The sequence below is a fragment of the Larus michahellis genome, chromosome 4, assembly GCF_964199755.1.
Source record: "Larus michahellis chromosome 4, bLarMic1.1, whole genome shotgun sequence".
In the NCBI taxonomy this organism is placed as follows: Eukaryota; Metazoa; Chordata; class Aves; order Charadriiformes; family Laridae; genus Larus; species Larus michahellis.
In genome coordinates this window covers 85,720,714-85,735,870 of record NC_133899.1, presented here as the reverse complement: position 1 = coordinate 85,735,870, position 15,157 = coordinate 85,720,714, and the positions used below count along the sequence as shown (strand labels likewise).

At 39.4% G+C, this 15,157-nt stretch overlaps 1 protein-coding gene across 2 annotated transcripts in view; it reads left to right on the top strand.

The window, feature by feature from the left end:
* The window catches only part of ELP4 (elongator acetyltransferase complex subunit 4), a 149,985-nt gene extending 135,624 nt beyond the window's left edge, over nt 1-14,361 (top strand). For both annotated transcript variants that reach the window (XM_074586231.1, XM_074586230.1), the window contains one exon: nt 13,794-14,361. In XM_074586231.1, the coding sequence (XP_074442332.1) occupies nt 13,794-13,925 (132 nt within the window). In that variant the 3' untranslated portion in view covers nt 13,926-14,361. The remainder of the gene's footprint in view (nt 1-13,793) is intronic.
* The last annotated feature ends 796 nt before the right edge of the window (nt 14,362-15,157 follow it).

Sequence of the window (15,157 nt, the reverse complement as noted above, 5' to 3'; positions counted from 1 at the left end):
AGAACAGATATTCATATAAAAGGATTCACTTACAGTTTGGCTTACTTTTTATCTGATATTATTATTGGTGTGCACATATCTTAAATTGATTGCTTTATGATGTTGAGTAAATTCGTTGTAGTCAGGTATTGAGATTGGTTGCAGACTGTGGAAGCGACAGTGAAGGATGAAAAACATATTTTTTGTAATTATAGCAAGCCAAACCATTTCATGTTCTTCCACTGCATATTTTGAAGTGAAAACTTCTTTGTTTCCTATGTCTCTTGTCAAAAATACGAAGCTTTAATATGCCAGTGCCATCTGTTCAAATGGTAAAAAACATTTAGATAATTTTTTTTCCTTTAGAGCCTCATCTTTTTCCAGTGCTGTGGTTGTTCCCCCTGGCAAGTTCCAGCTACATTCAACATATTCAAATAAGACCGTCTGATAAGGTTGCCCGGTCTTTTAGTTTTTTTACTTATTTACAGGAAGAAATGTTTGAATGGTATTTAGAAGAAATAATTATACAGGGAGTACAAAATATATTTCTTGCCGATATTTCTTCCCTCCCTCCAACCTGTTTTCATGCCATGGGTCAGGACTTAACAGCTCTCAAGAGTGTCTGGCTGAATAGCAGCAGGCTTCTAAATCTCAAATCAAGTGCTCTTCAAAGCACCTTACTTCTCTTGAGATAAAAACTTGAGGCAGGTTTTTCTATCTGGCCTATTCATTAAGCATAGTCTACTGAATTGTTGACATTTCTAAACACTAAAGGGATTTTAAAGATCTTATTGCTCTAAAGAGACTTACTTGTAGTAGGGAATAAAGCATTGAAATGAAAAAAATACTGACACATGAAAAGTACAAAACTAAATAACTGCTAGAAACAGCTGTAAAGCAAACAACTATAATTTGGCATATAGTTTCTGTACAAAACACATTTTTGATGTAGGAATCAGCTCAAACGTTCAGTCCTCCCCCCCAGCTTCCAGATAAATAGTAATGTTTATTTTAATCTCAGTTACTCACAGAAGTCTTGCGTTTACTGTGATACCAGTTTCTGTCATTTATATTTAATATATTTGTTTCAGTTTACACTGAGTCCTACTGTCTTAGAGTCATTTAAAAAGGAATTAGCATGACCTGTCTTTTAACCTTTCCCCAGAAACTTCTTATTCCTTGCTTAAACTTCCTTTAAAGCATGAGTTTGCCAAAGGGTAGCCAACATGACCACTTGATCACCAGTGCCATTTTTATATTTTTTTGTATAAGCAATATCACTCACTAAGTAAAAATATGCCACAGGCTGATCCAATATTACGGATATTAAATTACGCTTCAGTGATTTCTGAAGTCTAACATTATTTGGTAATAATACTACAAAAGGCTTTGTTAGCTGGAGTTTTAAACTGTAGTCCTCATGAGTCATGGGGGATTAGTACTGCAAATAAGAGGTATTAAAATATGAATTGTGTCCACATCTTCTGGGAGTTACAGGAACTGAACATGCTTCCTATATATCACTGCCAGTTTTTAGGGTGAGAAGAAAATGATAGCAGAAATATATATTATTTTTTTTTCTTTTCTGGCCTGGTTTTTGCCTTACGTGGAGCTTCTGACAGCAGCATTTACCATGGCAGAGCTGAAGTTTCTAGCTTGTGAAAAGCTGCAAATGTAAACAAACTGGTCCTCTGTTTAGCAGCCTTGTTTGTAGATGTGCAAAATTTTGTAAACCAGCAATACATTTATCTATCTAAATGATACTTGCTTTTAAAACAGAGATTAGTAATAATAGTTTGCACTTACATAGCACTTTTTCATTTCTCTAGCACTGTTTTAAAGTGACTGAATGATTTGTGTTTCTCCACGCATAATAATCCTGCCAGGCTGACTCAGAAAATACCTGTAGCAAAGAAGAACTTGCCCATGCATGAAAAGCAAAATAAAAAAAAAAATTTAAAAAAAAAAGATTAAAAGCTCTAGAAAATTAGTCTGCTTCAAAAAGCTATTAAATTGTTCCTATCCCTGAAGCTTTACAAATGTGCTAATTGTTGTGTTCTGGTCATGTAATATGTTTCTGCAGGAAGTTCAGGCACTTTCCTGTTGCCGAAGCCCGTGTGCCGCCTGGGGGAGGGACTGGCCTGGCCAGCCCTGTAACCCCGGGTAATGAATCTTCCCTTCGGGCAGCGCGTGCTTCAGGTCTGAACGCCCAGAAATGCTTCACAGATGTGCTGGGCTGCCTAGCAATGGAAATTTTCTAATTCTAGCTGACCTAAAAAAAGTAAATAGACTACTGAACATAGGGCTACTCCCAGTAGAAAACAATACCCCATCCCCCCTCCAGCTAGCATCTACATTTTGCCCCCCTGCATGCTCCTTCTTCATAACCAGCAACTTGCCAAACCTGTGACACTGGTCTCTTGAAACAGAGGCATTCAGGGACATATTGTATGGGTGGTTTGCACTGTGTAGTCGAATGTAAAACAATACAGCTCACGGTGTCTCGGTGCTTTCCAGAGCAATGCTGCGCGCCTTGGAGAGATGCCGTAGGTAGACACATTGGCGGTTATCAGTAACCCTTACGCAGTCCTGAGTAATGCATGCGTTTGCATCTATCCTTACACATTGTGTTTGCGTTTGTACACACAACTTCTGCAACTGGTGCGTAGGAGGAAATCAGCATTGTCGATGTATACAAAATCTAGAAAAACCACCGAGGCAGCAGTGGGGCAGCCCACGGCCGGGCTGGTCCAGAGTCTCAGAGCAGTTCACGTTGTCTCCTGTTCTTCTTTGGAAAGCACTTCATTAAACTCTAAATTTTATAGGATCTATGGAGACTAGATACTGGCAATAATGGAAGTCGGAGGCAATGTGTATTTTAGCAGTAGCTGGCAGAACTGTTCAGAAGTCTGTTTGCATTTCTGTTGTCTCTGTTTTTTTGAGTTGGCAAATCAGGCATTGAAATGCACTTGTAACGGAGACTTGCCGGTGCGAGTTACCTGTCTTGGAGCATAACCTTTCTGTGAAGTGTTGAAATCTATCTGGACAATTTTATCAAGAGGCAGAATACATTTTATCAGTTATTTGTGTTGTTGCACTTTAATAAATAGTGGTTTTAAAATGGGTGTATTAATGAGTTTTCTGAAATGTAACAAAAGATTTAAACTGAGACAGAAGGTTGATAGTGAACTTTAACAGATAGCTTTGGATGCGAATGCAAATATTTGGTTAGTTTTCCAACTTCGCTGAAATTTTAGAGGGTGACAGTGACATTGCAATATGTTGGAGCTCCTAGAACAGATGCTCTGAATGCTGTTTCTCCCTCCTCCTCACTTACATAGCTTTTGTTTGTACACAACGTCTTGAACGCTTCTCAAGCTTCCCAGTAGAGAGACCCAAGTTGTTGTAGAGCAGCGTGGGCATCGCCAGCAACTCTGGAACGTTTCCAGCGAGCCATCTGTGGTTTGATAGGAAATCCGTACGTTGTGGCATGTTGCAATGTCATTCAAAGAAAGAGGAGATAGTGGAGGCTCTGACTCAGTGAGAAGCTTCATACAGTTGTAGGACTGAATTCCTCTCCTTGACCTTTTACACTCCAAGTTAAGCATTTAGTTTAAGCTAGTCATCCAGGTTTCTTGAATAATCAGGAGAGATGGGCAAGCACTTGCAAGGATGATTCATCTCATCCTGAGTATATAATACAGGTTAGATTGAATGGCTGACTTGTAGACAGCTGCAATAAGGTTGAATGAACCCGTCAGGGAAGAGAATGTGACATAAACATTAGCATCCATCCGGACTATCCTGAGAGCCCTAGAATTACTCACGCTTGCATCACGGGTCCCACGCTCCTTTTACGTAAGCCCAGGGAGGAGAAATTCAGTAAAAAGAACAGATCTACAAGAGAAATGTTAGTCTGCTTCCTTTGGACATAGATCATACCATCAGAGTCATGAACTACTGTCTGAATTTAGAACAGAATTTCCTTTCAGCTTTTAGACAACATATTCCAATCTCTACTATAATGCGCCTAGATAATCTATCTCCTCCTGTCCTCCATCTTTCCCTTTCTTCACTCCATCTTCTCTTCAGCCCCTTGTCACTTAACTTCTTCCCTGTTCTCTTCCACTTGCCTTCCTATGCAGGGTACTCTTTCTCGTAGAGCATTTTTTCAGTTAGAAGGGAAAAAAAGCTTTGACATTAATGGCATTAATACAGTATTTAGATATCATGACGTTTTTCATTCTTCCTGGATATTTTATCTTTCACTTCTTCCTTTTCACCTACTTTGTGTATTCAGACTGTAAACTCTTCAGGACAGAGACATTCTTTAGATACGTGCTTGACAAGAGCTGGATCACTAAGTATTACAATAGTATGCTATGTAAATATTTGGCTCTTGTAAGATTACCATGTATTTCTCTGAATTTTGGATCAGATGAGCATTTGTAACATCCGTAGTCCCTGGATAGTCTATAACCATGATGGTTATAGATATATATGATTAATCCACCCCCCCTTATGACATGGGGAGCTTCTTCATTATGCAGAGACTATAGTTATAATATGAAGTGGTTCTGTTACTTGTATGTGTGATTTTAGAGCACTCTGTGGTGCCAAATGTTTGTCATTCTCAAGCATCAGAGAAGATAAATCTTCCTGATATTTTTATCTTTCCATTGTGTGCCTTCACATGTAGCAAATCGTCTGTAATGCACCTTGGAGTTTTTCTTTGGAATGAAAGAGTTTGTTCAGACAATTGTCTGTTGTTTCCTTTCCTGTTGCTGAAAAGTGGTGACTAATGCTGGACATGCAAACACCCACCTGTCTCGACTCACGTGTTACTGGAACTTCTTCAGCCATCTGAAATCCCCTAGGGATTCAGTTTACACAAACATGTACAGAATAGAATTCCATTGGTACAAATGGTCTCTGAAAGATTTTCGCATTGCAACAGCCAGTGTTTAAGCAAACTGAGTTTTAAATTCAGGCTCAGGAATTCAGATTTTAAGTACTTTGTGTAGTTTTCTGGTCAGAGAACACAAGCAGTACCATGCAGCACATCCAAACGAATCGGCGTAGTTTGAGTTGAATTCTCCTGGATATTATCATATCACTTCTGTAAAGCAGATACTCTGGAAAGCTGCACTGAAGAGGCGCATATTAAGATTCCACATTCTGAAACGTAAAACAGCTTTTACAGAATGTGTCACAAAAGGAAGTGGGTTTATTAATGGTTCTTAATTTTGCCAGGTGTCTTTAAAGCCACCATTTAAATAATCTCTTTGTAGTATTGGGAACCCACAACAAAACATCGCTGTCCTGCCGATGAGGTGAAAATGAGAATTATCCTGGTTTTATTTTACACTCCGTAAGTGATGGAAAATATGTGTTTTATAATTGTGTTCAAGTATTTTAAGTAGTATAAGCTATATATAAAAAATTATTTTCACATTAGCAATGTGTCCTTTAGCAGACAGACAGGGATATGTAGGTAGAAGTATATTTATCAGCTATTCTTAGTGGAAACCTTCTCTCAACGCCTGATGTTAACAATAATTAATTTTGACGGCTCAGATTATGCTTCAACTTCAATAAAAGAAATAGGAAATGCATATGGTAGATGTGCTTATTTTAACATGGGTTGATATAGTTGTGATTAGTTTTAAGTCAATCACCAGTTACCTGAAAAGTAGAAATGCTCTTTTTAAAAGTCAAGTCTTTTGTCTTTATAATCAGTTTAGAAAATGCATCCATTGCTGTGATTTAAAAATGGTAATGTAACATCTGTGAATATAGCAGAACAAGAAGAAACTGAGTTTATGTCCATTATACAGAAAAATAGTTACCGACTTGTTTGTCTCCTGAATTTGTTAAAATACTGAGAAAACCGTAACATGAACAGGAATGTCAGAGATTCATAGTAAACAAGTTTAAAAATAGTTTGCCTAAGACCTAAATGCGGTTATGGGAGGATAGTTTGGCACCATTCTCTCCACGAGATAAACATTACAGATTGTGAGACACTAGTCGTAACCAAATTTCAGGACTATCATATGATTTCTGCCTGACAAGCTTCTCTGCTGGTTGGCATGACTTTTCTAGTCCTTGCTGTGAGAGCTTATAATGTCTTTGGTGGTGAAGGGCTTACTGTTTTGCCATTGAGAAGTGAACTTACATTAACTCAGAAGTATTTTTAGATTTTGTGGCATTAATAAGAATTTTATATCTTTTCATAGTGGTATTGTCAGATTTGTGTGTGAGTTGTTACAAAGTTATGTCAGTATAAGTGATATGTCACTCCAGTAGATTACATGTCATATAAAATATAATTCATTTCCTCATAATACACATATCTAGTGTCTCTCAGTTGGCAAACTTGGCAAGGGAAGAGGCCAAAACTTACAGTCACCTCAGTGTCAAATATTTGAACAAACTGTTCTCTCTAGAAGAAATTTAGTTGCATACCTACATATCTTTGTGTTTTTATTAAGCCCAAAGATAGTAATTTGGTTTTGCCAAGAAGAACAGTTAGTTACTGATTAATTGATGTTCGTTGATGATGACCTGTTAAGAAAGCAGTAAAATCATTGACTGGCAAGACTAAGATGCTCCTGAAATGTGTCTCTCTCAAGGAGTTTGTAACCATTTGGCAGCTACCTCAGTTAGTTAGAAATGCAAGATGCGGCCTGTGTGGACATCAGGTAAACCTGTTCATTCGGGACCTCTTTCACTACATAGAGAGACCTATTGCAATGGCCTTGATGCTGTGTCTCAGGGCACCGCAGAGAATCAGTGCCACGTGTTGTGATACCTGAAAAAATGCTGGAGTCTTTTCCTAGGTACTATGTTAATAGAGATAATTACCAGCAATTATAAACGAGGTAATAATAAAAAGACGTAAAAGGGAAAACATAATGCAAGGGGTGCATTATGGGCATCATAAGCAGAAGAGCAAACAGTAACAGGAACTCAGACTCTACACCATGGACTGTCTTGTGTGGGCTTTACGGAATGGTGAGAGTTCTGCTTCAAAGAGGAATAAGTAGAATATAAAGCTCCCCAAGTAGGAGTCTGCATCTTTCATTTTCCCAGCATTCCTAAAATTCTTCTCCCCACCCCCCTCTTCCCCCTAAACCAAATCCCTTCGGCTTTGGTGACTTCAGTCTTCATGGAGTTGTAGCAAATGGAACTAGAAGGGATGTAGAGAGGTCATTAACCCATCTCCCTGCCCCAAGGCAGGGCTGCAGCCATAGTAAACTAATAAGCAATTTTTTTTTTGGTCAAAGATTCAGATACATAGAATTGTAAAGATGGGTTTTTTAAGTTTAATTTTGGGAAGTTTGGGCTCAGCTGTTAAAGCTTCCTGTAAGTGTTAGGAGAGTCACAAGGTGAACTTCAGTGGAATTACCCTAATATATATCAAAATAAGAACAAACTACCAGCTCTTTTTTATATGAGATTCAAGGATTTTTGCATCACTCATGTTATTATGTATTTGTTTGCTACAGTATTACACTTACAATAGCTACCAAAATATAATGATTTTGCAATAAGAAGAACTACTTTGGGTTTAGATTTTTGCCAATATATGTATATCGACTTATCGTATTGTTGCTAAGCATTTTTATATTTTTTGTTGCTTAAAGCATTTTTCAGAATATGTGGGTTTAGTAGCTCTCAATTAATTTTATGATTTTGCTGTATCTTGAGTGTCTTCCACCCCAATTATTTCTGAGTATTTTAGACAGCATAAAAACAACCTGTACAGATACACATTTCCTCAAATCTGAAAAGTACTTTTATGGACTGATTATTGTTTATACCTTGTAGGTATAATACTGGATTTCATGAGTTGCCTCCACAATGCAGTGCCAGTAGATTCCTCAGAAGAATATGTGTAGCTTATGTGTATCGTTGAATAGTAATCAGTTCTTTAACATTACTCTAGTATCTAGCTCTTTGTTTAACCTTTCATTGGTTCCTTAGGTTCAGTCATGTCATTTTTACTTTATTTTCAACCCCTTTTACAGTCAGTTAAAGCCTGCATACTGTTGCTATGCATTTTGTAGCTGAGGTATGATCAACATCGGGAGAGGCTGTTAGGAAAACTGCTGGTCAATCCTCTTAATACTGAAGAGAGGAAGAGTCTTATATTGGAAAGTCTGTTTTTTATAATAAATCTGTAAAAAAATCCCCTTGATACAGTAAGCTACACTGGCAAAAGCACTTGCTAGTATTTTTGTCTACTAGGGATTTTGTTGGTTTAAAAAAATAAGTTACACCCCAACCAAATGTACCAACCCACTGGAAATTCAAGAGTAGCCATTACTTGTATCTTTACATCCCAGTCTTACGAGGCAGACCAGTGTCAGAAAACCATCAGTGCTGTATGTGGTCCTCAGTGCTGGGACTGGATGAACTGATTGCTCGCTGTCCCTTCTGGCCTGTCGTTTTACATGTTCTTAGCTTCCACTTCTACTTTTTTTTTCCCGTTGAGAACAAATAAAGTAATTAGAAGTTTTCTTCGGGCAGAGGGAGGAGCAGAGGCAAAGTATGTAATAACTTTTGTCTGAACTGTTTTCCTTTCGTAATGCATGCCCTGGAGCTGTGTGCTTAGCTGGGTTCAGTGTAATTGTTCCTATCACCACAAAGCCTTCGGGACCTGCCCCAAACAGAGCCGGCGGGAAGCACCGGCGCTCGCGTCATCCCCCTTCCCGAGCAATGCCTTGTACAGTAATAGCCTTTCTCCATAGCCAGGAATTTCTTCATCCAGTGAATGAAGCTTAGAGTCTGACTCCGAAGATCCTAAGTTTAAACCTTCCTGACAGCCTGCATGGGTGAAAATAATGTGTGATCATGTAATTAAACACACTATAATAATGAAGATAGACAATTATTTTTGCACAGAGGAAGTTTACTCCAGCATTCCCTAGTTTTTACACTGACAGACTTTACCTTTCTTTGATACAGGCTTTAAGAAATTATCACAAGGAGAGCGATTACGGGATCCTATTTTCACTTGCATATTTACTTTTGCCAGACTGTGACCATTTTGCCTTAAAATATTGTTGCCCTGCCAGCTTGTTGTAGGCTACAGGAAGTTTTGTGTTTATCCACATACTGGGATGTTTTAGTGAAAACTTTCAATTATTTAAAAGAATAAATGAAAATACACAATTTTACGCCTTTGCATTTATGCCAGGGCTGCCTTTTTGCTGTCCTGTGAAAATGCACCTGTTTGTCCCCGCCGCACTCCGTACGGTGGAGTCAGCTTGACCCTTTTCCAGGGATGTACCTGCTTTTGGGACTGGGAGATGAGCCGGTGCCTGTCCTGCAGTCTGGGCAGGGGACACCAGGAGAGAGGAGAGGGGCAGGGGCAGGAAGCAGGGATGGAAAGCACTGTCAGCAGGAGAAAGAAGGACAGATCAAGAGCAAGAGGTGGGGAAGAGGAGGAGGAGAGGACAAAACAGGGGATGAGGAAGACAAAAAAGACGACTGAGGGGGGATCTTGTCAATGCTTGTAAATACTTAAAGGGTGGGTGTCAGGAGGATGGGGCCAGGCTCTTCTCAGTGGTGCCTGGGGACAGGACAAGAGGTAATGGGCACAAACTTGAGCATAGGAAGTTCCATCTCAACATGAGGAGGAACTTCTTTACCCTGAGGGTGGCAGAGCCCTGGCACAGGCTGCCCAGAGAGGTGTTGGAGTCTCCGTCTCTGGAGACATTCCAAACCCGCCTGGACGCGTTCCTGTGCAGCCTGCTCTGGGTGACCCTGCTCTGGCAGGGGGTTGGACTAGATGATCTCCAGAGGTCCCTTCCAACCCCTACTGTTGTGTGATTCTGTGATTCTGTGGAGGGCATGAGGCAAGGAAGGGTGTCCTGGTGCTGAATTTGGATTTAGGTATTAGGAAAGGGAGGAGGGAATGGGATATGGGCAGAAATGGGCAAGAGAAACCCAGGACTGGCAGGAGCAGGAATGAAGAGCTTCGAAGCAGAAAGCTGAGACTGTCCGGGGAGTGCAGGTAATGCCCCAGAGAAGGGGCATTTTTGTCATGAAGACCAGCTGCAGGATGGGAAGCCTGGGTACTGAGGATTGGGATTGCCAGTGTGAGCGAAACAAGCCTGATTCTTATCAGACTGATAAGAGAAAGAGAGATTGAAAGGGATGGAGGTCACAGCCTCAGAAATAGCAGAGAAGTCTGTTCACCAGAAAACATTTTGTCCTAAACCGGGACTTTCAATGTGATTGTTTCTCTGTGGTCAGCAAATATCTGTGAAAATGTCTGATCGTTCTGTAATGCTGGTGTTCAGAAAGGATCACAGCCTATTCATGCTATCACTTACTGCCTCAGTTCAAGTCACCGCAACGTCCCTATTGGTGCCAAAAATAAAGGCCTGCTGTTTAACCTGTGGGCGTCTGTATAATGCTATGCAATGAATTTCCAGTTTGTTTGTGGTTTACCATTTCGAATATTGTTTAATGGTGTTAAAATATTTAATAGGATTAATATTTGCAGCCCTGTTTATAATTTTAAGGTGCGTGCAGAAAATGCCTATTCAGGCTTTATTCAGAGGTAGTGTGTGTGTGCTATGAGTCAGAGACTAATGGCAGGATAATATTCAGTTGTTTTCAGAGGACCCTAGCATTGTTTATTGTTCAGAATACATCTGAACTGAGGATGAATGTGGCATACGCAGTGAAATACCCGTCCTGGAGAACCAGCAATTTGTTATAATGTTTGAAAATTGGGATTGTAGAGAGAGCAGGGATTGCAGGAGGGATGGTCTTGTAATTAAGACGATTGAAGGATATCGTGGAAGGTATGATGTGTCTCTGCCTGTACCGCTGAGCTTCTGCGTGATCGTGTCGCTTCAACCTAGCATTTTTATTTCTGTTCTCGTATTTTGTGCCTCTCGCTTTCTGAGTGCCTGACTTGGGGTTCTTGAAGAAATACTAAGCACTCACAGCCACAAGTGAAGTTAGCATTTGATCATGCGAAATGCTGTACAATGCTAAACATGCTGGAAAAGCAAGTCCTAGATGCCTCAGATTGTTTCTGAAATCAGTTGATACCTTTTGCTATGTGTTTTATGTGCCTCAATTCCCTGTCCCTAAAATGGAGGTAACTTTGCTGCCTTATCTCATGAGAATATTAGGAAAATAACACAGTTGGTATTTGTGAAGCATTCAAGTGCTATATACTGACGTGTGCTATTGAAAAGCCATTCTGTCTTCAGAACAAGGTTTGAATAGCGTACAATAAATACGCCAGGAAAGTTCAGAGTAAACAGTGACAAGAAAACAAAATACTGAATAGCCAGTCCCTAAATGAGCAGTGTGCATCCTCATCACTGAATAAGATGGGGGAAGAAGAGTATATGTGTGTGTATCCGTAAAAGTCTAATTCAGTCCAATTGAGATCCAGTCTGAGGATCTTTAATTTTTACTTTTCCCGTCTGAGTCTCTGCAAATTTATAAATATTCTTCTATTTATTTTCTGTTTATAATATACATTAGCAAACAAACATAGCGTTGACTGAGAGGCTGTGTAAATATCAAAAGATTTTTTTTCCTTTTGACCACACTTTTAAGTCCAGGCCAGTGCGGCAGGGTTGACAGTTGTTCCCCATTTGTGATACTGGTCAGTTCCTGCATAACATGAGTTTGCCGAGTCTCGGTTCTGTTTGCTGTTTGTCACCTTGCTCTGAATCCATTTGGCAGACTTGGCAAAGCGGTCAGTAGTTGCAGGAGGAAGACAGCGGCCCTACGTTTTCCCTAGAGGAAGCCGCCTTTCCCACTCCCCGGTGAGGGCAGAGAGATGCTAGCGGTGAGTGGGAGAAGGTTGGATTTGTTTGCTTGTCTCTCCACCTCCCACATACCAGATACCCTGTACCCTACTAGCAGAGTACTGTACTTTGGACAGAAAATGTGACTGAAAGATCTGCCAATTGCTCCCCTGCACTTCCTGGCTTTTCGTTGTCCTTTGTTTTCCAGTGGTTACGGCCCCCCTCATACAATCCAGGGTGGACATCCAAGCAAACGTTTTTCTCAGCAGACAAACAAAATAGGCAGGTGCCCTCATTTATATTGTGTTGATGTAGAAATGAGGCATCATGGACCACAGTTCACATCCACAGCCAGGCTTCACCTTCTTGGGAATAAGGGAAGAACTGTAAGTGAAGAATACTGTACCACAGCACTGATTTTAATACGGTGAAATGTAAGAGCTGCATAGTTACTAAATGGTATATATGGAGGGTGGGTTTTGATACCTAAATTGTGTTTCATAGGCAAAGTGCTACAAATAAATACACGCATTTCCCCTATTTCAACACTGAGGTATGTCACAACACCCTGGGCACGGGCTTTCCTAATCCACATGCGTTACTTTATGCATTTCCTTCCCTTGGAGAAGACAGCAGCCCAACACACATTCTTCTCCCTGCGCTGCCCACAACCGGGAGTGGCCGGTGGTAGGAAGCCCTTGGAGCACCTCTCAGCCTATGCCTGATTGCACAATCTCAAAGCCAGCAATGAACTGAACAGTCAGCCTGCTGTAAATACAGATAGTTCTTATGCTTTTGAACTGAATTCTCACCCTACGAAAGCTGCAAAGGTATTGAATAAAAGGCAACTGTATTTACGTGTTATGATAAAAGCAAAAACATAGCAAAAGCAGAGAATAAGGATAGTCCACACAGCCTCCTAACAGAGTTTTGCAGCCATTACTGTTATCCTCTTCCCTTCAGAAGTGTGTGCATTTTAAAAGAAGAGCCACACAGTTTAGCCTTTACCTACTAAATCTTTCAAGAAATATGCTCCTTTCATGATACCAGTTTCATAAATTATTGCACTGTGTAGAAGATGCTCAACTGTCTCATCTGACCGGCTTTCAGTACCTCACCGTGTCCAAAAGCGAGCCAGTAATTAACCAAGTAAAGCCTCAGTTTTACATTAATTCTCACCTTACTTTACAAAAGCTAAATGGTAATGTCACGTCTTTTATATCTCTCCAGTATAAAAGGTCCTCAGAGGCAGAGTTGAAATATTTTTGTCATAGTTGAAAAATAAGGTTTATTATGCAAGGTCTGTGTGCTTGTGGACAACCGTGTAACCTGTGTCTCAGTTTCCTCGTCTGTAAAATGGATGTAATGTTCCTACAACTCACAAGGGATGATGGCAAGGATTGATTAGCATATATGATTGCCTTATACAAATGCAACTGCTATCACTGCTTGGTTTTATTAAAAAATGACAGCAGAATATGAAGAAGAAACACTCTAACAGAATAATGCTGCAACTAGGGTGAGCCCTCTCCATCTGCTGACCATCACATCCTTTATTTTCAGACTCTGCCACAAAGTATGTGCATTTGTAATAAAACTATACTTCTATTGTAATGCCATGGAAATCAAAGGAGTTGATGTAGGGGCTAACATACAGGCAAAACATTTGTTTTTAAAGGAAACGTGCCCACAGATACACTGAAATTCCCTGAGCAAAATTGCATTTTGTTTAGAAAATTTTCATGAGGAAAAATCTATTCCAATTTACAGAATCCAATATATTGAAAGCATACAAAACTGTTTCCAGGTCAGCATAAAAGAGTGCCTGGGAAGTGTTTTATTTGTGTGAGTAAACATTGATCAGTCAGGAAAAAACACTGCGTTTTGAGATATGCTATGGAATATAAATTCTACTGCAATTATTCTTTTCTTTTTTCCCCCTCCCTGTTTTTTTCCTCTCTCGCTTTCTTCTCTCTCTCTCTCTCTCTCTCTCCCCGTCTCTCTCCTGAAAATCTCCTGCCACAGCGCCTGCATTTGCCTCCAGACTTGTCAGACACAGTGAGCCGCGCGAGCAAACAGGATCTGGCAGAATCCGCCAAACTGCTGAGCTCAGGATGTGGTGCTATGGCCATCGGCAAGAAGCACCTGGACTTCTAGTGATTTCTACTTAGCAGTTTCACTCAGATTTATATGACACTCTAATTATGAGTGTTAATGACTTATATAAATATTTTTCTTAATGATTTGACCCAGCAGTCTTTAAAAATACATGTTATCTTATGGTGCCTTCTTTTTTTTTATTTTTTTTGTTCTGGTTTCTTTGTACTAATTTTGGGCTCGTTTGAATTTTGCTTTTTTTTAAAGCTTCCGTTGTGTTGGGTCTTGCCATTGTTCAGCTCGATTGGAAACATAAAGTATTTTGTTCTTTTCCTTAAAATATGAAAATTACTTTTACCCTTTTGTATCTAAATGCTTTTTTACAGTAAAAATAAAGGGATCTTTTTCCCACTGGGGTTTTTATATGCTTACAGTTCATATTTTGTATGAATAATAACTTAAGTTGGACGGTTTATTGAAATAAAGGAATGCAACTAAACAATTCATTGTCACGTGTTATTCCAAAAGCAAACTACACAGTTATGGTATTAAAAACATTAATTTCTGTAATTGAAATGCCATTCTTAAATTTCAGGATATGTTTACATTGGTTTATTAAATATGTAATCATAATTTTAAAATATATAAGATAGTTTTTATTCTAGTATGCCAGTAATTAAGAATGGTTGGGTTTTGTATCAGATATATTATAGATAATTACTTTGCCTTGTGGCTTACTACATGCATTAAAATGCACTTGAATGGCATTTACTAACCATAGAGAAAAGAATTGATTTCCTTATGTAGTTCAAAACAGTAATCCTAAACAATTGAAGTCAGCACTATGAAATTATGTCAACAGACATAATTCAAGATTGAAATTCAAACCGACAGCTACATTAATGCTGGAAAACCAGAAGAGTGCATTTGAGCTCGGGAAGGGTATCACAGCATGCTGGTCTAAAGCAGGGCAGCATATACAAGTAATCTGGGCTTCTGTAGCCTCAGATATAGTATTTGTGAACTTCTGACTGTTTGGTATGTATCTCTGTGTATATCTTATCAAACAAAAGAACAGTGAAGCAAAGCTGACCTGTGAATTAAAGTGGTTTGCATTCTTTCTTCTGAGGCTGACTTCCATTTTGAAAGGTAATATCTTTCTTCTCCGCAGAACTTCCAAGCCACCCAGCTGTAAGATTGCATTACAGTTTCAAAATCTAGTCTTTATAATAGTATATTACATGGCTGGAGTGAAATTGACTCTTCAAAGAACATGTTAATAGGATGCAATA